This window comes from Caretta caretta, chromosome 14, assembly GCF_965140235.1.
Source record: "Caretta caretta isolate rCarCar2 chromosome 14, rCarCar1.hap1, whole genome shotgun sequence".
NCBI lineage: Eukaryota > Metazoa > Chordata > Testudines > Cheloniidae > Caretta > Caretta caretta.
Genome location: NC_134219.1, coordinates 1,452,902 through 1,479,178, shown reverse-complemented (window position 1 = coordinate 1,479,178; position 26,277 = coordinate 1,452,902). Strand labels below are relative to the sequence as shown.

The window sequence follows — 26,277 nt, the reverse complement described above, 5'->3', positions numbered from 1 at the left end:
GCCCCTCTGTAATCAGTGCAGTGAGACACTATTTGTGGAAAGCATCAGTTTATCTGTTGAAGGAAAAACTGTTTCCAGTTGTTTGTCTGTTGCAAATAGCAATGTGCCCAATGAAGGAGGCTTTTGTCTGTGGAGCAGACAGAAAGGGCTTCTAAGTTTACGCTACTGAAGAATTGGTCAGTTGGCCCAGAGTTGGTTCTGGATACAACTAAGGCCCAGGAGGGGCAGGTTCCTAAGTGTGTGTGCTAAGGAGAATGACGTTGTGACCACACGTGACTCCAGAGGCTGCTCCTGGCATGTTTTCCCTGGCCCCATGAGGCAGACTCTGGCGTGCGTGACCTCATCCCTGCTCTGATCCAGAACGCCTCTCCCAATATTATTCTTGGAAGGCCACCCCCAGCCAGCTGCCTGAACCATCCCCCGGCTTCCAAGGACCCACCCAGCCCAGGACAGCAGGGCTGCCCCTGCTCTCTGCTCAGCTGCCAAGGCCAAGCACCGGCAGCAGGGAGTCCTGTGCTGAGCCCAGCCACAGGCACCAGGACCAGGTTCTCAGATCAGCAAAGGAGCTCCAGGGGTCCAGGCTGGGCACCCAGAGCTTAGCTGCCACTCTTGGTATTTCAGGTTTCAGAGTAACAGCCGTGTTAGTCTGTATTCGCAAAAAGAACAGGAGGACTTGTGGCACCTTAGAGACTAACCAATTTATTTGAGCATAAGCTTTCGTGAGCTACAGCTCACGTCATCGGATGCATTCAGTGGAAAATACAGTGGGGAGATTTATGTACATAGAGAACATGAAACAATGCCTCCTCCCACCCCGCTCTCCTGCTGGTAATAGCCCATCCAAAAGTGACCACTCTCCTTACAATGTGTATGATAATCAAGGTGGGCCATTTCCAGCACAAATCCAGGTTTTCTCAAACCCCCCCCCACACACACACACACAAACCCACTCTCCTGCTGGTAATAGCTTATCTAAAGTGACCACTCTCCTTACAATGTGTATGATAATCAAGGTGGGCCATTTCCAGCATAAATCCAGAGTTTAACAAGAACGTCGGGGGGGGGGGGTAGGAAAAAACAAGGGGAAATAGGTTACCTCTTGATATTGTGGCTACAAACTTTCAACGCCAATGCACACCCCCTCCCTAGCTCTGCCCAATGGTTGTGCAGTACCCCTCGCCCTGCCACTGCGTGTGCCTGTCCCCCATCTCCTTGGCATCATCCTGTCCCTGCATGTGTCCGGGCCTCCCCCAGCACCATGTATCCTTACTCCGACTTGTATCTGGAGTGGCCCTGTGCCGCTACAAGGTTCACCTCCCTGGCCATCTGTCGCCCTGTGGGACTGCTTCTGGCTGAGCCCAGGTCCCACCTGCTTCCCCATGATGCCTTCTCCTCTGAGGACCAGCCATGCTCCCAAGCTGCCCTCTGCCACCCTGCGCTTCCTCCCCATGGCAGTCCGTGCTTGGGGCAAAGCCTGCAGGTACCTGGCTTAGCTGTCACTTCAGGAGGGCTGCAGGCCTGAAGCCCCTTGGAGGGGGGAGGGAGGGACTTTATCCCTGTCTCCGCCAGGTGGGGAGGGAAGAGCATAAGCTATGTGCCCCTCTCAGGCGATGCCCAGCTCCTAGCACTGGGTCCCTGCCCCCACACATGGGATGCCAAGGGCCATGTACCTAAGGAGGGATGTGCAGCAAAGGTGTGTAGTGGGAAGGCACAACGGCGTGTGTGTGTGGGCGCTGCCCCCAGAGTAGAGAGGTTCCTGCGCTCCCAGCAGGGGCTGTGGGGCTGGAGTCCTGCCGCTACTCCAGAGACCAGCTGGCCCAGTTCAGGCAGTTTGCAGGGTTCCCATGGAGGAAAGGGAGAGTCCCAGCTCAGCCAGCCAGGCCCAAGGGTCCCCTCACAGGGACTCTGAGTGTGGGTGAAGCAGAGAAAGGAGCCGAAGCCAAGACCCAGCTAGAAATCCAGCCCTTTCAGCGTTTAATGTGGTTACAGAGCAGTGCAGAGAGCCGGGGGGAGCAGCATGCTGGTCCGGGCCCTGCTCTATGTAGTACCGACAAAAGTGAAAAGCCTGACCAGCAGAACTAACCAAGGGAGGAGGGACTAAGCCCAAGCCCATTGCAACCAGCGCTGCCAGCTGGAAAGCAGCTCCCCAGCTGAGGGGGAGCAGCTAGGGTGGTGATCGTCAGCCACTGGGGAGCGCGGGGCCAGGGTGAAGGCTATTCCGCACTGTGCCCTGAGTGGGGGGAGCTGCTGGGGTCTCGTGGCCTGCTGGACTCCAGTGCAGAGCACCGCTGTCAGCACCCACCCCTGGCGTGCATCCCGAGAGCCTGCACAGAGACATGCCCTGGCAGGACCCTGTGCCGCTGGTGGCCTGGCCACGGTGTGAGGGTGGGTGGGGTGCAGAGCAGAGCGGGAAGGGGAAGCTGCAGCAGGTCAATCTACCAGCTTCTCCTTGAAGGAGGGTTTATTGGGAGCCGTGACACTCTGCACGCACGGGGATACACGCTGCTCCCAGGCTCCACTCACAGCCAGCAAGGCAGGTCCCTAGAGCACCTGCTGCTGCTAGATGGCATCTCTGCACCCTATAAATCCTAGGGTCCCTGTGAATGAAGCAGAGGCCTCGGCCTCCAGGGAGCTGCCATTTCCCTGTCCCTTCCCAGCAGGGAGCCCTGCGCCTCCTTGGTGCTCCTGGGCAAGGACACAAGAAGCACTGCTCAACCAGGGATGCTGGCCCCTGCCATGAGGCCATGTCGGCACCCACGTAACTGTACCAGAATGGGGCACCATTAAACGGCTGTAAAAGTGTGTGCCAGGACTTGGATTTGTTAGCCACTAGGCAAATGTGTCCAAAGCGCACACCTGTGGGAGGCTCCTCACCCCAGCACTGGCTTCTGCGGTGGCTGTGCTGAGACCCCCCCGCCCATCCCAATGAATACCAGCCCGTGCCATCTGCCTGTTTCCCTCGCTGGAATAGCTCTTCTTATCACAAATCACGCCAGCAGGGAGGCTGGGGAATCCCGGCCCATACATCTCATCCCGGTTACCTGAGCATGGCACGTGGGGGGGGGGAAGGGGCACTTCCATATTTATACAGCCACTGACGGCATTAGAGCACCTGACCCTGGAGAGGGTTGTGCCCCAGCTGAGGAAGGGGAGCAGGGAGCAGGCACAGGCATGACAGGGCTGGGTGGTCTGCGACGGGGTCTGCTACCAGGAAGAGGAGAGAAGCAGGAGAGTGGGTTATGGCAGGAGAGGTGAGCTCCGAGGTCAGCCTTGGGGGAGGACTAGCCGGACAGCCCAGGCCTGGGGTCAGGGCTCCCCGCTGTGCTTGATCAGGTAGCCGCTGAAGGTGACGTAGGTGTCGTACTCATCGCTGAAGACGGCGTTCTCCCGCTCGCCTTTGAAGAGCCGCACCCAGACCTCGTCCTGCTCCTGCAGCTCCAGCATGACGCTCTGGCTCTGCATGATGCTCCGGTCGCTCATCTGGGCATAGAGGATCACGACCTCCGCCCCGTTCTTCACGATGTGCAGGTAGGTCTCCTTCTGGTTCCAGGTGTGCACATTGAGCGCAAAGTAGTAGATGCCGGGCACGTAGCAGTAGAACCTGCCTGTGAACATGTTGAAGTGGCCATAGAGGTTGACAAACTCGGTGTCGAAGATCAGCGTCTGGTAGTAGTCGTTGCTGTGCAGGGGCTTCTTGCGGCCCACGGAGAACGCAGCGTAGTGACTTTTGCATGGCTCCCCCATGGCCCCGATGCTCCCCTTCTGTCCCTTGGGCCCCATGTGGCCCCTGCTGCCTGCCGATCCAGCTTTGCCAAACTTCCCCTGCAGGCCTCGCTCGCCCCTGTCCCCCTTCTCACCTGGGCAAGGCAAGATGGACATTGTTTGCACTGGAGAGCCCAGCACCATCCTTGCCCACTCAGACCAGCCAGCCGGGGCTGGATGAAGCAGACAGCCATAGTGCCAGCCCCCAGGCGTGAGCCGGGCCCAGCAAAATGGGCTCCCAAGCAGAGCCGAGTGCCTGCTCAGCCTCACTGCAGCACCCCACGTGATACAGCTCTCTCCCCGGAGGCCACCCGCCCCCCAGGGCTTTGCTTGGACTGCGTTGCCACCCCCAAGACTCGGTGCCCTGCCAGCCCCACTCTGCAGGGACTCCAGCTTTCTCAGCCACCGAGCTTCCCCCTGGGCATTCCTGCAGCTCCACGCACAGGCTGCCAGCTCCGGCTGCCCTGCAGGCCCAGCGCATCCTTGCAGCCGTGCCAGGCACCCAGTGGTTTTAACGCCCAGTGTCTTTGCTCAGATTCTGGGCTGATTCCCACCTGTACCCTCCAGGCTGTAGGAGAGTCCCCTTCCCTGCAGCCCAGGGGGTGAGGCTGAGTCCAGTTCTGCCCATGGATGATACCGAGAGGGCCCAGGCCAGAACAAAATGCTCCCTGTGCTCCCAAGTCCCCTGACCATGCCCAGACCCATGTCCTCCGCTACCCCGGTGCTCCCTGGTCGATGCCTGCACCCCCAGCTTTGCTCTGTGCAGTGACTTGGATTGGGGGTTCTAGCCTCTGGCCCCTGGCTTTAGCACAAGGAGCGTTTCCAAATCTGGCCCTTTGTGGGGGGGCGGTGCTAAAGAAACTGAACCATGAGGTTTGTCCAAGAGCAGCAGCCCCAGTGACCAAAGTGGTGGCCCAGGGAGACAAGTGACGGCAGCAGCTGGAGCCCAGCCCTACATGTGGTCCTGGGAAGACGCTCCAGATGTGCAATGCTGCTTGGTGCCCTGGTAACATGGAGGCCAGGTGGTGTTTCAGGCTTCAGGCCCTCCCTAAAAGCCAATTTCCCCCTGCCCAGCACTCAGGGGTGCCAGGGGCCCCAGGGTGAGCTGAGAGCACCTGACACCCACTCTGCATCGCAGGGCAGCACTGGCCGCCTTGTGGACGAGGCTATGAGGGAAGGTGGAGACGCAGAGCTCTGTTCTGCCCCAGCCTCTGGCCTCACACTGCCCTCCAGTCCAGACACTGCTATGGGGAGCAGGATTTCGCCTGTCCTCGTGGATCCAGGATTCTGTCCCAGCCCCCCCTGCATGGTCCAGCCAGTGAAGTGGCTGGGTCCTCTTACCTTTCAGGATGGTGATGTTGATGTGGGGCAGGGCAGAGGAGTGCGTGGGGGGGTCGCAGCAGCGCACACACTGGGAGGGGGGAGGCTGCTCGTCCGGGTTGCGATGATATTTCTCGGGGTCCCGTTCGGCCCTGGGAGGTACCAATCAGAGAGCAGCTCTCAGGGCGGGAGCTGGGAAGGAGGCTCAGCGACTCTGGGACGAGGGTGCTGCCCCAGGATGCACTGTGGAGGCGAGGGGAGCTGCTGCCCTCGGGATCTGCTGTGTGTGGAGGAAGCTGGCCACCCCAGGGTCCTGCCCAAGCCCACTCCACTGAGCAGTGGAGAGGTGAGCTGCTGCCCTCCCGCCATGCGCCCCAGCTGGGGAGTACCCCACCGCCTATTGCCCCACCTGGGGCAGGGCCTGCTCCAGCTCAGGCCACGTGCTGGCTGTTCTGTGAGCCAAAAGAGCCCAGTGGAAGCCCCGTCAGAGTTGGTGCCCCTGCCCCCTAACCTGGCAGCGTGGCGGTGAGACGGTGCCCGCGTTGCCTCTCCCTGCTCCTCCTCAGGGCGGCTGGGCTGGCTCAGCATGGAGTCGGGCAGCAGCAGGCAGGCCAGCAGCAGGCAGCTCAGTGTCCAGGGCCCCTCCATCCTACTGGGGGAAAGGCCAGCGGGGAGGTCAGCCCCTGCCAGCCGCAGCTGCCAGGCGCTCTGGACAGGCCCAAGAACAGTGGTGGGTTTGTCCCGGAGCCTTCCTGGGTGGGGGAGATGGAAACGCAGTGCACCCCCCGCTGGGCTGGGTGTGGGGAGAGGCAGCCTGTAGAGCTGTGGGGAAGGGCATGGGGGTCTGGACTGCCTTGGCCTCACCTAGGGTTGCCAATTTTGGTTGGACATATTCCTGGAGAGTTAATCACATGACAAAATCTTTAATTAAAGATTCATCTTTAATTCCTGGAGATTCCAGGTCAATCCTGAGGGTTGGCAACCCCACCCTTGCAGCACCAAGGAGCTGCTGAGAACTGGGTCACAAGGTCTGTGGGTGCCCTGGGTAGGCCCAGCTTGGAGAGGCTGCAGGGCCCTTCCTGGCCCCAAAGCCCCCTGCCCTGAGGGCCTAAGGGGTGCCCTAGGCTGGGGTGAGCACGTTGCCAGGGCCCGCAAGCCTGGTACATGCCCTGGCAGTGCAGGCGCGGCAGGCAGGGTTGGTGTAATTGCTGGTCTCCTGGCTGCAGCTTGTCCTTCCTGCAGTGGGTTTGGACTGGGCTAGAGTCCCATGGGGGGGTGCAGCCTCCCTTCACCCTACCCCATCACTGCACCAGGAGCAGTGAGCAGGCTCTGGCCTCTCCTTCCCCATGAGGAAAGCATTGCCAGGTGCACATGCCCCCCCAGGCCCAGGCCCAGGCCCAGCCCCGGGTCAAGTGCAGGAATGCGTGGGGCCCTGGGCTGGGCTGCAGGCACTGCTGCTGGTTGCAGTGGCTGTTTATGGGAATGCTGCCGCCGGGCTCCAAGAACTGGAGCTGGAGCCGGAGCCATGATGTGGGGAAGAAGCTGCTGTTCTTTGTCCTTAAGGCACTTCCCAGTTGCAATGGGGAGCATGAGCCTGGCCCAGGAGGGGCTGACAGCTGGCGTGGGGTGGGGCAGTAAGGGATTGGCAGCGTGCCCACCTGGAGGGAGAGGCGCCAGGAGCATGTCACCTGGGGGCAAGTCAGACCCTGAGCGGGGAAGCAGCCTGGCAGTGAGCTGCACCAGGCAGGGGAGATGGTGGAAGCTCCATCACGGGGACTGGGCATTAGGGAAGCATTGCACCAGGGCACCGGGCAAGGGGTCTGGTCGGCCGCTCCCACCTCTGGCTCCTCAGAGCTTCTGGCAGGTCAGAGCCAGGCACCACATCCTGAGCTGCTGCCCACTGCATAGGGGGCAGGCAGGAAGAGAGACCCTGCCGGCCCCACCCAGCAGCCCTAGCTCCTGCTTCTCCAATGAATTAAAATCCACATCACCCTTTCAGGAGCAGCTCTAGGCTCTGTCTCCCCTTCCCCAGTGCTGGCCTGGGTCTCTGCAAGCCCAGGACGTGGTCACTGTGCTGGCCTTGCACAAAACACTTCTGGCCACAGCAGGCTGCTCCAGCTGTTCCTTCCCTCGAGCCAGCCCTTCCCCACAGGTGCCAGAGGCCTGGCCACAAACCTCCCTCCCCCCTCAACAGCCTCAACCCCACTCGCCCCCAGCCCCAAAGGAGCTGCGCTAGGAGGACTAGTGACAGTGAGTCATCGGGCTCAGCACCCCGAGCCAAATGCCACTCGCTGACCCGGGCAGGCCTGCTACAGCTTCACACAAGTGCCTGGAGTCCTGGGCTGGGCGGGGGCTGCTCCGGCAGAGCTAAGCATAAGGCTCCCTGGGACGGCACTGCTTGCCTGCAAGCCGAGGGGAAATCCGGAGCAGGGAGGGCAGATGCTGTGTCAGTTTGTCCCCACGGGGCCCTCGCACTCAGCGCTGGGCAGGGAGTTACCTGGGTTGGGAGAAGGTGGGGCACGGCTCGCACGCTAACTGGTCTAACGCTGAGTCAAGCCTTCCTCAGGCTGCTGCCATTGGCGTCGTGAGTGATGACTGCCGAACCCCTGGCCACGGCGCTCGAGCTTCGCCTGCTGACTGGAGAAATAATAAGTGGATAATGGCATCTCTGGGGATGACTGTGAAGATCTGTAGCCTGCAGAGGCAACCGAACGACTGGGCAGGGGTGGTGGGTCACTAGCAGGTGTCTGCAGGGCGCCATGGGCTCAGCATGCTTCCCCCAGTGACCCCCTCCGGTAAGGCCAGGCCTTCCCTGCATAACGAGCCCCTTGCCTGACTGCCCCAGGGATGCACGAGCACCAGAGCCCTCCTCAGACCCGGGTCCCACCAGCCGCCTGCCTGAGCAGCTCCAAGGGCCCAGGAGAGGGCAGAGCTGGGGGTGGGGGCGCGTCTCTCATTGGGGCGCGTCCCTCCTCCCATGCCCCTCCCCTGGACAGTGGCCATGTGGGCAGCAGCACCATGGTGCCGCAGGGCGGGCTGGGCGCTCAGGAGCAGTGTCACGGAGTTCCTGGGCGATGCTCTGGAACTGCTCCCCATGAAGCCAGTCAGGACTCTGGGGCAGTCGCCTTTCTGTGAGCAGCCTGTCTTCAGGACACACAGCTCACACAGCTTCCACCTTCCTGGGTCTGACCTCGGAGCATTCAGCATCCTCTGCCTCTCCGTGCGCTTCCCACAGCGAGTCCGCTCAGGCGGTGCTCCTGGGGAAGCCAGAGGGTCCTGCACCCCAACTTCGCAGTCAGACGGGACTCTCAGCCAGCCAGTAAAACAGAAGGTTTATTAGACGACAGGAACATGGTCTAAAACAGAGCTTGCAGGTGCAGAGAACGGGACCCCTCAGCTGGGTCCATTCTGGGGGGCAGTGAGCCAGACAACCACGTCTGCACTTCACTCCATGTCCCAGCCAGCCCCAAACTGAAAAACCCCTCCAGCCCCTCCTCCTCTGGGCTTTGTTCCTTTCCCGGGCCAGGAGGTCACCTGATTCCTTTGTTCTCCAACCCTTCAGCTCTCACCTTGCAGGGGGGAAGGGCCCAGGCCATCAGTTGCCAGGAAACAGGGTGTCGGCCATTCTCTGTGTCCAGACTCCTGCACACACATGCCCTCTAGGGCACTGCAATGATCATACACCCTTACCCCACCACCTAGATACTTAAGAACTGCCTAGGGGAAACTGAGGCACCCCCACACTATTCAGAGGAAACATTAAGAACAGTCCCACTTCGTCACATCTCTCCCCCCTTCGAGATCGAACTGAGCGGGGTCACTTTAGCCGGTGACCTGGGGAAGTTCGAAGCCACCAACGTTCCCATGGATGCCCCAGCATCTCTCCCATTCCTTGGTAGGAGTTACACCAGGCCCTTCCAGTTTCACGCCCTCCCTTAGGTCAGGGGTGGTCGATAGCACTCGCAGGCCGCATGTGGGAAGGTTTATGCAGCCCATGCCCTTTGGCCACCCCAAGAATGTCTCCCCATTGACCATCACCTTCTACTCCCACTGGAGGTCCGGGGGGCCTGGCCCCAGGAAACTCCACACAGACATATAGGTTGGGGTCAGGAGTGGGAGCCTGTCCACATCCCCAACCACCTGGCTGACGGAGTCTATGGCCTTGGGACCCAGCAAGGGAGCTAGACACCGGGGCTTTTCCGCAGGGTCCCCTTGGTTCAAATCGCCAGCCTGCTCAAAGGCAGTGAGGTGGGCATCCACACCCCCCCCCCTCCTTAACCAGGGGCAGCAATTTAGTCTCGAGGTTCCCTGCGGAACTGGCCCCCCGGGATCTATCCCCACTCACCCCGGGGAGGTCCCCTAGGCCTCTCCGCCCCACCACCGCCAGTTCATGCTGCTGCTGCTTCTGCAGCTCTTTCTCGGGCTCTCGCTGTCTCCCACGGTCCTCTTGCTCTCTCAGACTCAGCTCCAATCCCGTCCGTCTCGATCCCCCGATGGGGAACCCGATCATGAAGACCCTCGTCTGGTCGGGGACAGGAGTCTTGGCGATGCCTGGCTCCCGCTTCAGCTGCTCCCAGATCCTGCTATAGCCCCAGTTGGGGTCAGGAATCTGTTCCTTAGAGCGGTCATCCTCCTCCAGCTGCACGATTAACTCTGCTTTGGTGAACTTTCCAATGCTCAACCCTCTCTTTCTGCACAGGGTTACAATGTCCTTCTTAAGGAGACGGTGACAGGCCATCACTCCGCTCCTCCCAAGTTGTTGTGGACTCACAGGCCCGTGTGTTCTCAGCTCCCCACGGTTTCCAGGGAGAACCCCTAGTGTGCCAGCCCTTCTCAAGGTCACCACCTCTTTGCCAGGGTCGAGCTGCAGACTCCTCCGCCCCTGAGACTGCTCACTGCAGTCCCCAGGGGGACCCCATTACTGCACAGTACTTCTCGCTGGTCACACACTCCCAGGGGTTAACCGCCCCCCGAAACCGCTCCTCTCTGAGCCTTCAGCAGGCCTGGTCCTCGGCAATCCCCCTTCGTGTTACTGCTCCCCAGTCACTTACTGCAGGAAGCGCCATCCACGGGGTGCAGTAGATCCCACCGCTGCCACCAGTTGTCACGGAGTTCCTGGGCGATGCTCTGGAACTGCTCCCCATGAAGCCAGTCAGGACTCTGGGGCAGTCGCCTTTCTGTGAGCAGCCTGTCTTCAGGACACACAGCTCACACAGCTTCCACCTTCCTGGGTCTGACCTCGGAGCATTCAGCATCCTCTGCCTCTCCGTGCGCTTCCCACAGCGAGTCCGCTCAGGCGGTGCTCCTGGGGAAGCCAGAGGGTCCTGCACCCCAACTTCGCAGTCAGACGGGACTCTCAGCCAGCCAGTAAAACAGAAGGTTTATTAGACGACAGGAACATGGTCTAAAACAGAGCTTGCAGGTGCAGAGAACGGGACCCCTCAGCTGGGTCCATTCTGGGGGGCAGTGAGCCAGACAACCACGTCTGCACTTCACTCCATGTCCCAGCCAGCCCCAAACTGAAAAACCCCTCCAGCCCCTCCTCCTCTGGGCTTTGTTCCTTTCCCGGGCCAGGAGGTCACCTGATTCCTTTGTTCTCCAACCCTTCAGCTCTCACCTTGCAGGGGGGAAGGGCCCAGGCCATCAGTTGCCAGGAAACAGGGTGTCGGCCATTCTCTGTGTCCAGACTCCTGCACACACATGCCCTCTAGGGCACTGCAATGATCATACACCCTTACCCCACCACCTAGATACTTAAGAACTGCCTAGGGGAAACTGAGGCACCCCCACACTATTCAGAGGAAACATTAAGAACAGTCCCACTTCGTCACAAGCAGCATCTCCCCAGCTCAGCCCCCTTGTTCTCCTCCCAGCCCCCCAGTACTGGGCTCGGAGAGGAGGCTTTTTGCTAGCACCTGCCTCTCTGCTGCCACCAAGCCCTGCCGAGGCACACAGGACTGCTTGTCCCCTTCCAGCCCCAGAGGACAGGCCCCAGCAAGGAATTCCCTGCAAGGGAAGAAACCCCCCAAATGGGAAAGGGGAAAAGGGAGGGCAAGGGGGAGTTCAGTGGGAGAGTGCCTGGAGTGGGAGTCTGGAGTGTCTGGAGTGGAGTGTCTGGCATTAATGGATGGGGAAAGGGGCTCTCCCTCTCTGAGGGGTATGCACCTCTGCCTGCGGATGCGCCCTGTCCCCTAGCTGGGGGGCACTTCAGCCCTCCCCACAGAGTGGGGTGGCCCCCTATGCAAGCAGCACCCACAAGCAGCCCAGATCTGTGCACTCAGCAATCCCCCCACCCCCCTATCTGGCACCCCGTGTCATCGCTTACGCCTGGCAGCGTGGGCGAGAAGGGGCACATTGCACTGTCAGGGCCAGGCCCTCTCCCCACAGAACACAAAAGGGGCAGCAGCAAAGGGGCCAGCCGCCACCCTGGGATCAGAAGCCAGTGGCTCAGCTGGCTGCCAGCATTCAGCAGGAGCCTGCCCAGGGTCTCTTTTCAGAAAGAGGTTTAAGGAAACAAAGCCTGTTTTTCCAGAGACATTGAAGTCTTCTGGCAACCAGGAGCCCAGCTGCGAGCCAGCAGCCGAAGGAGAGCGGCTCTTGGCAGCTTGGGACCGTGTGCTCAGCATGGGGCCAAGGACAATATTTGCATTCACCCATGGCACCACGCTCCACGCTGGGCAGACGCTCTCCCTCGTGCTTATCCTGCTCGGCCCCTTTTGGGTCACGGCAGAGTCCAGCCGACGCCAGGGAGAAGGGCAGAGCCCTTGGCATCTCCTGGCCTGCAGCAGCTCGGCTGGCACACAGGGACCCCTGGGCCCTCTGGAGTGGGTGACGAGGGGCATGGACAGGGCCCTCTGCAGACACGCAGGCGCAGATGGGGGTAGCAGGATCCAAGGCTTTTCAGGGGGACGTGCCGGAGAAGCCAGGCGCTGGCGTGGAGAGCACGGCCGCAGCTACAGGCCTCGTGCTGGACAGCCCGGGGACGGGGGGGAAGAGGTGGCATAGGCACTGCCTAGGCATTGCTAGCTAAAGTGCTCCAGCCCAGGGTGCTGCAGCACCTTTCCCCCCACGGCCCAATCCAGAGAGGTGCTGAGTGCCCCCAGCTCCCCTTGGCCTGGTGCCTCTGGAAACCAGGCCCTGCCGGGACAGGTAAAGGCAGAGGCATTGGGGTCAGGTGGTTACGGCAGAATTTGCTTTTGCTTTTAAAGCCAGGCTCAGAATAGGGACACTTGGATGCACGGGACACGTGGGCCGCATGAGCACTCAGACACATCAGGGCATCTGCAAATTCCTCAGCTCTCTCGTTTGTGGAGGGAGCTCAAGGGCAGAATATTTGGTTTCTGAGTCCTGTTAATTACAGCCGAGAGCAGCCCAGAGGGAAAGGGGAACAGAGGTGGGGAGGGGAGGGCTGGGGATGGCGGGAGAGTCACTGAAGGGAAATCCCAGCTCACGTGTACTCTTGGCAAAGGTTCCATCCCCACACTCATTCCCCCAGGTGCCTGCCCCACCTTCTAAAGGAGGGTGTGGGGGAGGCTGGGTGCCCCCGGCTCCAGCACAGCAGGGACACAGGGCCCTCTCCAGCGCTCTCAGCTGCTGAGCAAGGGCAGAGGGCACAGATTGAGACTCTCAGGGAGGCCCCGTGACCTGAGCTCAGCCAGGCACCAACCCCCCTTGCCCTGCCTAGGAGCCTTCCCGGTGCAGCTTAGCCACTGCAGAGGGTGACCTGAGTGCACACACTCCATGAGCAACGCCTGTGCCCTCCCATCGCCCTCGCAGGATGCACAGGGGGGTTGGAGCTGGGGTGCCTCGTGCTCTCTTCCCTGCTCCCCAGCCTCTCCCCACCTTGACTGTCCATCACTCCCCCGCTGACCTGCCCCCTCCTTCCCCTCTCTCAGGAATAGAGACACAGAGCAAATCAGCTGGAGAATTTCAGGGAGAGAGAGAATTCCAGAGGAGAACCTGTCAGCCCCCTGGGAAGCAGTGATGCCCTGACAGGCCTGGTTTCCTTAACCCTGTGCTGCCCTTTAGCTGTGTGCTTGGGAGCATGTGCCAGTGTACTCATGCATGCATGAGAGTTTTTGTGTAAGTGTGCATGCACATGGGTGAGTGTGCAAGGGTGCCTGAGTGTGTGCAGAGACGCACACGCTGTGACTGTGGAAGTCTGTCTCTTTCTCTGCTGTATAATAAGCCAGGGCAAAGAGGCTTCCAGTTAAGTTAGGCGTTTCCTGGGGGTCTGTTCAGCTGGGCTGACAATCCTTAACCAGGAAATTCCCACTGAGACAAAGCTGTTCGTTTCCCAGGCCATCCTGGGGCAGGAAAAGGAGGCAAGCATGTGTACACACCCCTCGCATGTTGTGCACAGAGCTGGCAGAGCTCACACTCACCACCTTGCACAGCTACACACACACACACACACGCTTACACTCACTACCGGGACTTTGTTTTTTCCTGCCCAGGCTGGAAACTCTCCAGGAGGAGCCTGGGATATGTAAATTTACTTCCTGATAAAGCATCAAGCCTGTAAGTCAAAACATCCTGACATAAATTCTAGGCAGCATTAAGGACCGGGCTGAAACGAGCACAGATCCCAGTGAGTGAGAGGAGGAGAGGCCCAGGCAAGACCTGATAGGCATGGGGAAGGGGAGCTGGAGAAGGGCAGCTGGACTGTGTGCCCACCCTGCTTCCCCTGTCCTTGGGTGGGGGGAGACATCAGGTTCCTAGGGTGCAAGGACATGATGCAGACACAGGCCTTCCCTGGCTTCTTGTGACACAGCCAGGCAACGAGATCCTCTTACCCAGCAAACACTGGAGAGAAACACTGCAATGGGCATGGGATCAAGCAAGCGAATCACTCCCCCGCCCCCCCAGACATGCCAGAGTGTGCCCGGGAAGTGGCACTGCCTGTCCTTAAGGGACTTTGCCCCAGGTGTCTGGTGTAAGGACTGAGTAGGGCCGGGGCACCTTGGTTGTTGACGCCAGCCCTGCCCGGGGAAGGGTGCAGGCCGGGCACCGCCAGCGACGGCTGTGGGAGCGCAGGGCTGAGCAGAGCTGCTCCAAGCCGTGCTAGGGAACGCGGAGGTGTGTGCTTAGCGCTCCGGGCCCTGCCTCTGTCAGCCCAGATGGAGCGGCACGGGACAGCAGGAGATCTGAACAAGCATTGCCAAACTCTGAACAGCCATTTCCCAGCCTGGGCTCCAGGGCCCCAGACCTCAGCTCTCTGGAGCGGGCCGCTCCCCTGGAAGTGCGGGCTTTGGCCCAAGCTGAGGGCTGCGTGTGTGCCCTACTGCTGGCGAGCTCACGCAGTGGGGAAGCCGTGTACCTTGATCCCAGGTGAGCTCCAGCTGATGCCCCGGGTGCTGCCTTTGTTTGGCTATTTGAACAGGGGCAGCCCCTGGCATCTGGCAAGCTGCTAACCATCCCTGATGCCCACAGCACAAACACCCAGGGCCTTGCCAGCCCACCCACCCGTCCTCACACGTACTTGTGGCAGGTTTGACGCCTCAGTGGCTGGAGCCCAAGGTGCTGGCTGTGCTGGAATCGTTTCTCTCGCCCTCTCTCGGTGCGTTTCGTCTCCCTAGAGCATCCCCTTTGAGCTCCCACTTCCACCCCACACTGGGGTGCAGGGAGGAGGGAAGTGGGGGGCCTGGCCCAAGGCAGCTCTTCTCTCTGCCCCTCTATCGCAGCCTCTGCGCCTCCGACGGCCCGAGCGGAAACGCACTCTCTCCAGCGTAAAGGAGGAGAGGGAAGAAAAGGGACAAACCCGGCAAAGCAGCCCTCCCCCTGCCAGATGTGAGCTGCGGCAGAGAGCAGGGCCTGTGTTAACCATGTGTGCGCCCAGCCCCTGCCAGGCCCAGCACTGCCGCCCGCTCTGCCCAGGACAACGATGGTAGGTTTAATGGGCCAGGACATAACTCCAGATGTCTGAGGCTGGAGCCAAGGGGGAAGGACCCCAGCAAGCACCATCCTCCAAGTGGTTCAGCTCAGCAGAATGACAAGTCCAAATCCCCTACAATGTCACAAGGTTCTTGGCCAAGCCCCCAGGCGTGTCCAAAACCTGAACGGTGCCGGGCAGCCCAGGAGCTGGGGAGGTTATTTCCACAGGTACAGCCAGAGCCTGTGCCAGCTGGGCACAGAAATCCAGGGCCAGCTCCTAGGGTGCTGTGCCAGAGCCCAGGTTGGGCTGGCTGCAGACTGCAGCTGAGACAGCTGCCCTGCTGCGTGCGGGAGGGGAGGCTGCAGGCTGCTCACGTACAGGGAACACAGCCTATGCCCCTCGGTGTTTGAGGAGAGGGCTGGGCTTCTCCAGGGCATTTGGCAGTAGGGCTCCCCAATCCCCATGGGTGTGTGGCACTTTGGGGAGCCGCCACCACAGCTCTCGGCTCCCTATGGAGAGTGAGTGCCAGGGCAGGGGGCCTATGCTTTACTGATCTAACCCCGGAGCCATCCCTGTTCCACCCACCAGCTGGGACTCTGGGTTCTCCCCAGGAGAGGAAGGCTCCAGGCCCAGAAGCAGGGTTGGCCCACGTTCTCCAGTTCATCCCTGGGCCCAGGGCAGGCCCGTCCCCTAGCGTCTGTTCTCTTGGGTTGGTTTAATGAGAGCAGCAGCTGCTTGGGCCCAAGCCCTGGCCTGGGAGCAGTGTCTGTCCCTCATTGTATCTGTACCTGGCTGCACTCTCCGGTCCTCCCTGTCCTCCAGCTGCTGGGCGAGTGCAGGGGGAGCAGCCGGGAATGCTGGGCTGTGCTCACACCCTTGTCTGGGTAATTCCTTAACCCCTGTGAATGCCAAGAAAAAGCAGCTGGGAGCGGGGAGGAGCCAGCAGGCTGGGATTCTGTCCCACACGTGTGGTCTTGTCCCGCTGGTCCCACCTGCAAGCTGGGGCGTTGGCAGGGGCCTGCCTGGGAGCTACCGCGGTCTGAGCAGCCAGCTGCAGCCCAGGCCCTCAGCAGGATCAGGGGCTGCTCCGCTGTGGAGCGGGAGAAGGATCCCAGCTAGCCAGGGCAGAGGGCAAACTGGCTTCTCTTGCTCGCTCATCCCTGTGCTGGCAGAGCAGGCTGCATGGGAGCAATGAGCCCCCATCAGAAAGCAGCCGGAGTCCCAGCAGCCTCAGGCCAGTCTGCAAGCACTGGGGAGCCGAATGTCCTGCAGGGAGAAACGCAGCCAGCACATTCCTGCAAGAGGCTACCTGGGACACACAAGCTCCCACCCCTCATCTCTGCTGATACCAGCCCAGCAAGCGTCCCCTCCTTGCCCTCTGCTGAGCTAAGGACCCCGGCTCGCTGGGCTTCATGGGATCAGAACATCACATGGGAGACTCGAGGCTCTGCCAAAGGAGAGGCTCCTCCTAGCAGGTCAGGATCCTGGGACCCCCACCCCCAAAAGGCAGCTCTGGACACACCCTGGGTTTCATTCCCACATTGTGCAGAAGAGAAGTGGATCCTGGAGCCCATCCCTGTCGAGGGTGAGTTCCCTACCTGCCCCATTCCCACCCCTTCCCCCCTCACAACCCCAGCGCTACCTTCCCCCTCCCCATGCTGGCATTTCACCCTGTTTAAAGCTGTGTCTACACAGTGCCCTGCACAGCCTGCCCTGCCCTGGCCTGCCACACCGGGCCCCCGACAGATTTTCTCCACCTTCCTCGGAAGCACTGGGTGCCAGCTGCTGCCAGAGACAGGGCACAGGACTGGATGGGACCTCGGTGTGCTCCTGGCTCTCTTCCCTCGTTCTTGGTTACTGAGCGAGAGCCCAGTGGGATGTGCTCTCTCGGGGTGTGCAGGGCAGAGGGTGCTCAGGCTCTGTGCGCATGAGGCTGGGCTGGAGCAGGCTGGCACAGCAGGGCGCTGAGTGGAACTGCCACCCCGGCATCGGTCGCGCCTCGGCTCAGGGTGGCCACCTCTGAGGGCCAAGCAAGTGGGCGGATCCTGAGCCCATCACACGGCACAGCGGAGCCACGGGCTGAGTGCCCTGCCGGCCTCCTGGGCCAGGACCCCGGGATCCTGGGGCAGGGGCGACCCTACGCCAAGGCCTAGGGCCGCGCAGGGCTGGGCCCGGGTGATTATCGTGTGCCGAGGCCCGCAGCGTCCGATGCCTGAGCAGCGTGTGCCGCCCATCACCGCGGCCTCGGGGCGCCGGGCTCACACTCCGGAGGGGATCCCCCGCGGTGCTCATGGGGCCGGAGGAGCTGGGGGCACAGCGGGGCGCCCGAGGGGGCCATGCCCTGGGGAGGGCCGGGGTCCCAGGGCAGTGCGCCGCAGGGCGGGACTGTCACATGGGCGGGACAGTGGCCCCCGCAAACAGCCCCACGGGCAGGGCCCTGCAGGGGGCGGAGCCTGAACTGCCCGGACTACATCCCCCAGCGGCCTCCGGGGTGCCTGCGCAGGGGGTGCCGGGAGCTGTAGTGCGGCGCGCGGGGAAGGCCGGGAGCTGGAGTCCCCGGCCCGCGCCTGCGCGCTGCGACGCGCTCCCCCTCCCCCTCCCCCTCCCCCTCCCCCTCCCGGCCGGAGCGGCGAGTCGCGAGAGGCCGAGTCGCCGGCGCGCGGGGAGGAGCCCGGGTGAGTGGGGGGCTGGGGGGCGTCCTTTTGCTGCTGGAGTCGGGGTCTGTCCCCGGAGTCCTGCCCCAGGCGTCCTGGGCTCCCCCTCCCCTCCCCCGCGTGCAGAGCTGGGGAAGGAACCCAGGCGTCCTGGGCTCCCCCTCCCCTCCCCCGCGTGCAGAGCTGGGGAAGGAACCCAGGCGTCCTGGGCTCCCCCTCCCCTCCCCCGCGTGCAGAGCTGGGGAAGGAACCCAGGCGTCCTGGGCTCCCCCTCCCCTCCCCCGCGTGCAGAGCTGGGGAAGGAACCCAGGCGTCCTGAGCTCCCCCTCCCCCTCGTGCAGAGCTGGGGAAGGAACCCAGGAGTCCTGGGCTCCCCCTCCCCTCCCCCGCGTGCAGAGCTGGGGAAGGAACCCAGGCGTCCTGGGCTCCCCTTCCCCCTCCCCCGCGTGCAGAGCTGGGGAAGGAACCCAGGCGTCCTGAGCTCCCCTTCCCCCTCCTCCTCGTGCAGAGCTGGGGATGGAACCCAGGCGTCCTGGCCCCCCGGCCCTACGCCCTCCCCTTTCTCGTGCTGGCTCTGGTTTCTTTCGTGGGGGTGTTTGGCGCTGGGAGACTTGGGTGCCCCATTGCACCTGGTCCCTGTGGCCTGCCTGACCCAGCAATGCGCTGCAGGGTGGAGGTGAGAGCGCCCTGCGGGGTCTCCTTGGCCTATGTGGGGTCATTGTCTCCAGGAATGTTCTTCCTCCCCCGTTTGCCTGGCCACCAAATGCCCAGACCCTTTTGCTGCTGGAGTCGGGGGTCTGTCCCCAGGGTCCTGCCCCAGGCTGCACCAAGCCTGAGCCTCCCTTCTGTGTCCATTGCACCTGCTTGCAGCGTGTGTAGTGCGGACTGAGGGGCACGGGCAGAGCTGGGGGGGAGCCCAGGCCTGGGATAGCAGGGGGCTGTGGGTCAAGACTGAGGGGCACTGGCAGGGCTGGGGGGGGCTGTGGGTCAAGACTGAGGGGCACTGGCAGGGCTGGGGAGGGAGCTCAGGGCTGGAGTAGCAGGGGCTGTGGGTCAAGACTGAGGGGCACTGGCAGGGCTGGGGGGGGCTGTGGGTCGGGACTGAGGGGCACTGGCAGGGCTGGGGAAGGAGCTCAGGGCTGGAGTAGCAGGGGCTGTGGGTCGGGACTGAGGGGCACAGGCAGGGCTGGGGGGGAAGGGGGGGCTGAGGGTTGGGGCTGAGGGGCACTGGCAGGGCTGGGGAGAGAGCTCACGGCTGGGCTAGCAGGGGCTGTGGGTCGGGACTGAGGGGCACCGGCAGAGCTGGCGGGGAGCCCAGGGCTGGGCTAGCAGGGGCTGGGCTAGCAGGGGCTGTGGGTCAGGACTGAGGGGCATGGGCAGAGCTGTGCACACTTGGGGAGGAGCTGGGGGCAGGTTGGAGGTGGAGTTTTACGGGGGAGGTGGGTCTGTGCGTCCCTGTGGTTTGTGGTCTCACTGTCTTTGGTTCTGTCCCTGGCTTTCATGGGTGTTAAAATCTCCCCCTCTTCCTCCCACTGGCTGCTCCCTAGTTGCTGGCCAGCCCCACACGATCAACAGGGGGAGTCTCGTGGGGGAGCCGCAGTGTCCATGCTTGTGCCCTGAGGTTTCTGCCCCAGTGCTGACTGGGCTCCAGAGTGAGCAGACAAGGCCTCCCCCGGTCCTCCCGCTGCTCAAAGAGGCCTTTCTTCGTGCCCTGGGCAGCCTGCTGAAGGCATGCAGGAGTCGTGGCTGGTCTGGGGACTTGGCCAGCATCCCCTCCCCAGGCAGCAGACCCGTCTGGGGGAGCTTCCCAGGAGATCAGCTAGGCTATCAGTCCAGGGGGGCTGGAGAGTCGGGGGATAGCACCGGATCCACACCCTCTCCGGAGAGCTTCTGTTAAGGCATATTGATTGCCAGGTTCTCGTGCCAGCCTGCTAGGGGTGTGCCCCTCACAGGGCATCACTGGCCTGGGGTCTGCAGGGCCACGTGCTAGACGCAGGCACTCGGCTGTCGCTCCCAGCCATGGGGTGCCCCAGTGTCCTGGTTGTAGTTGCTGTTACTACACGTGGGGGTCAGCGGACTGCTCCATTACAAGGGAGTCTCCCTGTTTCCAGGCAAGCCAAACTCAGACCCTGGGTGACTGGGGCCTGGTTCTTCGAGCTGGGCCTGGCTGAAGGAGCGGCCTCCTTGGGGCACAGCCGGCTAGGGAAGATAGGTGGCTGGGCCCCACCCTCCCATTGATCCCTGTGAGAGCTGCAGGCCCCCACCCCCCAAATAAAGGCTGTTTCTGCCTCTGGAGCCCTAGAGCAGCTAAGAATGGGCTGGGAGGCAAAGGCACCAAGGCACCAGAGCAGGTTTGGCGCGTCTGGCTTGTCAAGCAGGGGCTCTGCCCTTGTCATTAACTAGTGAGTCCCTGCCCACTAGCTGGGAGGCAGGCAAAGTGCCTTCCCCAAGGCCTCAAGGGGCCATGCTGCCACGGGCAGTGTTCCTGGAGCACGCTGCAGGCACACGGGTGAGCAGGCTGGGCTGAGAATGGCCTCTTGGCTAGGCCGGGGAGAGGAGGGAACAGGCTGCTGTGTCTTTAAGACGGTTGGCTAGGGCTGGATCCCCCGAGCGGTCTGCGTTTCCTGGATCCTGCTCAGGGAGGGGCTGAGCACCCGTAGCTGCTTGTTCCGGCACCTGTTGCACAGCTCAGCCGTGGGGCCGCAGCAGAGCACGGGGGCTGGGCCTGCTCCCCGGACCCTGCCCAGCCGGCTGCTTGCTCCACAGGAAGGGTGGCCAGGCTCCAGTAAGGCAAGTGGCTCCTGAGACAGAGGCCATTCCTGCTGGCTGTGGGCCAGGGTCCCCTGGGCTGTGCGAGCGGCCTGGGAATCTTCGTCCTCATCTGGGGTGTGTGTGATCTGACTGTTCAGAGCAGGTGACTTGGAGTCAGGGCTTCTGGGGCCTGTCCCGGGCTCTGGGGGGGAAGACCAGGGCTCCTGGGGCCCATCCCCGGCTGTGGAAGGGTGGGGGGCGGGGGACCAGGGCTCCTGGGGCCTGTCCCGGGCTCTGGAAGGGTGGTGGTGGGGACCAGGGCTCCTGGGGCCCATCCCCGGCTCTGGAAGGCGGGGGGGGAACCAGGGCTCCTGGGGCCCGTCCCCGGCTCTGGAAGGCTGGGTCGGGGGGGGGGGAACCAGGGCTCCTGGGGCCCGTCCCCGGCTGTTACGAGTTTCCTTCATGCGCTTAACCAGAGAACTTGGCCTTTCTCTGCACTGTTAGGCCAGGGCTGGGAGCCCCCGAGGTGGGTTCGGGGGAAGGGCTGTGCATACAGCTGGGCTGGCTGCTGCACTCCTTCCCACACCCCCTTGCAGGGGCTCTCCTGTGCTGCTCCTGCTGTTTCCCCCTCTTCTTGCCCCACATACCTGTAACTCTGGGGCAGTGGGGCCCCTTCCCCAGCCATGTGCCTGGGGAAGGAGCTGGGATTTCTGGGCATGCTGTGTGCGGCTCTGTGGTCTCTGGCGTTCACCCTGGGAGCCAATAGAGAGGCCCTTTCGGGACCCTAGGCAGAGCTGGGGGGCTGGGCCCAGCCCCCACCAAAGCCCTGCTGGGCTTCGCTAGACTGTTGCGGGGCTCGTGCAGGATTTGGCCGGGGGAGAGCGGCTGGTGCTTAGGCTCTGCCGTGTGGTGAGCTGCAGAGGCTGTAAGGGGAGTGGGGCCTGGGGCTCTAGTCTGTCTTCTGCTTCCCTTGTCTGGTGCAGACAGCCATAGGGCAGGGGGCGTCAGGTCCTCTCCTGCCACCCCTCCCTACCCAGGGAACCCCGATCCCCTCCCCCGGCTCTCGGTACCTGCAGCGTTGTCAGGGAAGAACTGGAGACACTGCAGCTGCTTCCTCTTGTGCCGGGGACCCTGGGACCCAGCTGCAGGGCAGCGTGTGACGGGCCGTGTGCAGGGCATGGTGCCAGGCGGCAGGTATGGGTTATGGGGCTTCTCATGCCTGGCAGGGATGCTGCCAGGGCTGGTCACCCGCAGCTCTCGCTCCCGATGGGTGGGCACCGGTAGCTGGCTGGGTGTGCGCCAGGCGGTATTTAAGTCAGGTGGGAATGTTGCGGAGGAGCTGTGGCTGGGAGTAGGGGCTCCTGGGTTCCGGCTCTGCCGCAGACTGGCTGTGTGAACTTCACCGGGCGTCTCCCCATCGTAGGCTGCGGTGCACTGGGGATCTCTCCTTGCCGGGGGCCGCGCTTTCCTGCAGAGCTGCTGGGTTTGGTGTTTACAGCCCGCAGGGCAGTACCCGTGGCCAGGGAGGCCAGGCCTGCTACAGTTAGGGCGATCCCGCGGCAGGGCCCTGGCCATCCCGCCCAGGGTCAATTCTCCTTTGTTCTGGATGCTCCCATGCTTTCCATCCCTCCCAGCTTGAGCAGTGGAGCTGCTGGGGAGTCGTGGGGAGGGGATGCTCGTTCCCAGCCAGCCTTGGCCCCGCTTCCCCCTCAGCGAGCTACAGGAGCTCCCTGGATGGGGCACCCCATCTGCTGGGCCCTCTCGCGGGCTTCCCACTTACCCTGTTAGTTGAACCCAGATCCGCCAGCAGAGCAGGGCGCACCAGCGGCTCTCTGAGCGCGTCGGGGCCAGGGATGTCAGCAGAAAGGCCCACCCCATGGGTGCTGCTGGTGGGGAGCTGGTGGCAGGGCGGAGCCTGGGGTCCCACTAACTACCCTGGGGCAGAAGCGCAGCCCCACTGAAGGGTGCAATGCGAGACCCCAGCTCTGGCCCTGTCTCACCCTGTCACTTTTCTTGCTTGGTGCCAGGTTCTGCTGCCCCCAGGCTGATGCGCGTCCCGCCCAGCCAGCGCCTGGAATGGAGTGAGTCTATGAGCCCTCTCCGGATCAGCGTTGGTGGCCTTCCCGTCCTAGCGTCCATGACTAAGGCTGCTGACCCCCGCTTCCGACTGCGCTGGAAGGCTATCCTGGTGTCCTCGCTCAGCGTTGCCTTGGGGCTGCTCCTGCTCTGCTTTCACCGCTCGGCCACGGGGAGACCGGCCCCAGCCAACGCCCACAACTGGCGGCTCAGCCCGCTGCCCGGGGACAGGTACAATGACACCTACCCGCTGTCCCCGCCCCAGAGAAACTCGGAAGGGGTGCGCTACAGGATCGGGGTCATTGCCGACCTGGACACCAGCTCCAAGGGGCCACAGGAGCACACCTGGTTCAGTTACCTGAAGAAGGGCTACCTGACCCTGTCGGCCAGCGGGGACAGAGTGACGGTGGAGTGGGACCGGGCCGACAGCGTGCTGGAGTCCCATCTGGCCGAGAAGGGGAGAGGCATGGAGCTCTCTGAGCTGGTTGTCTTCAACGGGAAGCTGTATGCAGTGGACGACCGGACGGGAGTGGTCTATCTGATCGAGGGCACCACAATGGTCCCCTGGGTGATCCTATCGGATGGGGATGGCACCGTGGGCAAAGGTGAGCTCTGCCTCTCCTCTCGTTTTCCCTGTCACAGCCCTGATCCAGGACAAACTCTGCCGCCAGAGCAAAGCTGCCTGGTGATCACTAGCCCAGCCCCTGCCTTCGTGCCCTCCTGGGCATCTGGATCATGGCCATGGGAATCCCCACAAGGGGCGGCGGGGAGAGGCTTTCCTGACTGCTGCGGGAAGGATAGCCGGGGACACACACCGCTGCCCCAGTCGGCCCCTGCCGGTGCATCCACCCCTTTCCTCTGACTGCAGGGCTGAGGTCCCCTGTTCAAGCTAACACTGGGTCTTTCTGCCTAGGCTTCAAAGCAGAGTGGCTGGCAGTGAAGGATGAACACCTGTACGTGGGTGGCCTGGGGAAAGAGTGGACCACGACCACCGGGGAGGTGATGAATGAGAACCCCGAGTGGGTGAAGGTGGTCGGCTCCAAGGGGGACGTGGGCCATGAGAACTGGGTGTCCAACTACAACGCACTGAGGTCAGCGGCTGGCATCAGGCTCCCAGGTAAGAGGTGGGGCTTGCCCCCAACTGCCCCACAGCCCTGGGCAGTCCCATCTGCGCTTGCAGGGAGGGGCTGGAAGGAATTCCTGATACTGCACCCTCCAGGCTGCGGGCGGGCAATGTGAGTGCTAAAGGAACTGGGGGTTTGAACCTCCCCTCCCCTCACCCATGGGGAGTGGATATGGGTGGGGCTGGGTGCCGGGGCTAGACCCCTCCTGCCCATCGTGCTGTGACCAGTCTTGTGCTCGCAGTGGTGTGGAGAGCCGTGTGCAGCATGCCGTCCCTGGGCGCGCTGGCAGCCTGTCGCCCCACGGAGCTGTTGGAGGCAGGTCCGTGGCTTGTGCTGCCCTCTGTGTTAGGGGAACTGGGAGGGGGAATCTGCTTCTCGCAGGCAGGCGACTTCAGCCAGGCTGGCCCCCCACCCTGCCCAGATTTGCTGGCTGCCGGCTCTGCACCATCCATGCAGCATAGCGGGAATCCCAGCGAGGAGGGCTCTGCTGACACCCGCTCCCCTGCCCCAGGAAAGGGGAAATCAGCACCCAGGTGACGCATAGAGAGGGGCTGTGGCCCAGGGCATTCGTCACATTCAGGCCGAGCACTGGCAGCTCCTGGGTCCCAGCCCTGTGCTCTGCCTGCCTAGGAATTGCTCTCACCCTGGCCCTGCCCTCCCCAGGTTACCTGATCCATGAGTCGGCCGCCTGGAGCGAGACGCTGCAGCGCTGGTTCTTCCTGCCGCGCCGGGCCAGCCAGGAGCGCTACGACGAGAAGGCCGACGAGCACCGGGGTACCAACCTGCTGCTGCGGGCCACGCAGGACTTCAGCGACATCGCCGTCAGCCACGTGGGGGCTGCCGTCCCGACCCACGGCTTCTCCTCCTTCAAATTCATCCCCGACACTGACGACCAGCTCATCGTGGCCCTGAAATCGGAGGAGGACGATGGCAAGATTGCCACCTACATCATGGCCTTCACGCTGGACGGGCGCTTCCTGCTGCCGGAGACCAGGATCGGGGCCGTGAAATACGAAGGGATTGAGTTTATTTAACAGGGACTCTGTCCTGGGCTCGAGAGACAGGGGCAGGGACGCCCCGGGGTCGGGCGTGGGGCTTTGCCTGAGCGTTGTCACCACTGGGGGGCGCACTGCTCCCGAGCTGGGCAGGGCAGCCGGCCTGGATCGGCTCCGGGGAGGGGTCCCAGGCTCCTGCAGTTACCATGCTGGTGAGTTGCTGCAGCACACGTGGCTTGAATGGCTGCGCCCCAGCACCTGGTGGTGAAAGGCCACCGCTGCAAGCTTCCACGTGGCCCTCTGCAGGGCTGCAAGCCCTTGTCCTGCACCCCAGGGCCCTTCCTGGGCTGCCCCGCTGGGCGCTGGCAGGGGAGGTCCCCAGGGGGCTTCGCGAAGCTGTGAGGTAGCTGCTTGGGGAGCGTTTCCTTTCCTGCCCAGCCAGGTCAGTGGCATTGCTCAGCATCTCTGAGCCTGGCCCATGGTTGTCTGCCCCTCCCACAGGCAGGGCCTGCACCTGCTACGTTGCCCTGGAGTTTCCCTGCAGCACAGAGTTGCAGCAGCTCGTGCCAACAGGGCCGTGCCCAGTAGGCTGGTGTGTAGCAACCAGCCCCCAGATGCTGCTCTTCTGCCTGTATGGCTGCAGCACGGCCTGGAAAGAGCCCGCGGAACAGCCGGGGCAGGTGCACAGGGCCCGGCTGGGTTGGAAGGGAGCCATGCTACAGCCCGGGTCGTTTAACGGATTAAATTAACCAAAGTGAAATGTTCCCGAACTCCGTGTGAGGGTTTCACTCTGCTCTGTGGCGTGGGGCCTCCTGCTGGGAACCGCTGTGCTCAAGAGGTGGGGATCCCTGCCAGGGAGTCCAATTCCCTCCCTTACAGCCAGTGACCAGGCATCCCCTCTGAATCTGCCTGCCCAGCCTGGGCCTTGTTCCCTCCCGACTGGCTGGGGCAGGCGCCGAGCTTGGCAGGTTAAGGCTCTGACTTGCAGCTCTCCGTGGGATGGGAGCAGTCCAGCACCTGACTCTGCGATGAGCCCTGAGAGCCCTGCCATTCTCATCTCCATGCTCCTTTGCCCTGGGAAGGGGCCGGGGCAGTGGCCTGGCCCTCCTGACACAAGCTGCTTCCCCCACATGCCTCACCTCTGGCCCAAGGAGCCGTCTCTAGGCACTCTGCCCTTGCGGGGCCTGAGCAAAGGCCCTTTCCTCTTCAGATTTCCCTGGGGTCCTGGCCTCCGTTGTGCCCCTGGGGAGGACCCAGCCCCACTCTGGTTGGGGAGGACCCGGCCCCACTCTCTGGTTGGGCAGGGTAAGGGAATGGCAAAGTGTCTTTGAAAGGAGCCTTGTCCCTGTGTCTGCCCTGCAGGCCAGGAGTCCCTCTTCCCTGGCCCCTTATGCCTGTAGCAGAGGGTCCCTCACCAAGGCCTGCCCGACTGTGCTGTACACACAGAGAACAGGCCAAGTTGGGCAGGAATCCATCCACACAAGCTCTGGCCCAGGCCCCTGCCCTGCCGGCTGATGGATGCAGCATTTGCAACTGGTTAGTGACTTTCCGGCCCCTCCCCTGTGACCTGGCTGTGCTGCTTGGCTACTGCATCTGTTCGATAAACCAGACGGTTCTGGGGTGGGTGTGTCGGCCTCCAGCTCTGTGTGGGCAGGGCGTCCTCCAGCGCTGGGTAGGAGGGCAGCGGAACGGGACAGTCCCACCCCCAGAGGCACACAGCT

At 62.8% G+C, this 26,277-nt stretch overlaps 2 protein-coding genes across 7 annotated transcripts; one reads left to right on the top strand and one right to left on the bottom strand.

Moving 5' to 3' along the window:
• Positions 1 to 683: 683 nt before the first annotated feature.
• Positions 684 to 15,835, bottom strand: C1QTNF1 (C1q and TNF related 1). Of its 3 annotated transcripts, none has more exons than XM_048819361.2 (5): positions 15,745 to 15,835; positions 7,580 to 7,719; positions 5,594 to 5,734; positions 5,104 to 5,234; positions 684 to 3,857 (listed from the first exon to the last, which is right to left on the bottom strand). In XM_048819361.2, the coding sequence occupies exons 3-5, from the start codon at positions 5,728 to 5,730 to the stop codon at positions 3,307 to 3,309; spliced, it is 819 nt and encodes a 272-aa protein (XP_048675318.1). In that variant the 5' UTR covers positions 5,731 to 5,734; positions 7,580 to 7,719; positions 15,745 to 15,835; the 3' UTR covers positions 684 to 3,306. The 3 variants fall into 3 exon arrangements, with proteins under 3 accessions (XP_048675318.1, XP_048675319.1, XP_048675317.1); XM_048819362.2 differs by lacking the exon at positions 15,745 to 15,835 and adding an exon at positions 14,564 to 14,823 and having other exon boundaries at positions 5,594 to 5,731; XM_048819360.2 differs by lacking the exon at positions 15,745 to 15,835 and adding an exon at positions 14,564 to 14,822.
• Positions 15,836 to 17,558: 1,723 nt separating this feature from the next.
• CANT1 (calcium activated nucleotidase 1) lies at positions 17,559 to 25,320 on the top strand. Of its 4 annotated transcripts, none has more exons than XM_075119152.1 (4): positions 17,559 to 17,631; positions 22,389 to 23,042; positions 23,351 to 23,554; positions 24,225 to 25,320. In XM_075119152.1, the coding sequence occupies exons 2-4, from the start codon at positions 22,409 to 22,411 to the stop codon at positions 24,593 to 24,595; spliced, it is 1,209 nt and encodes a 402-aa protein (XP_074975253.1). In that variant the 5' UTR covers positions 17,559 to 17,631; positions 22,389 to 22,408; the 3' UTR covers positions 24,596 to 25,320. The 4 variants fall into 4 exon arrangements, with proteins under 4 accessions (XP_074975253.1, XP_074975254.1, XP_048674001.1 ...); XM_075119153.1 differs by lacking the exon at positions 17,559 to 17,631 and adding an exon at positions 20,282 to 20,496; XM_048818044.2 differs by lacking the exon at positions 17,559 to 17,631 and adding an exon at positions 20,500 to 20,524.
• Positions 25,321 to 26,277: the final 957 nt, after the last annotated feature.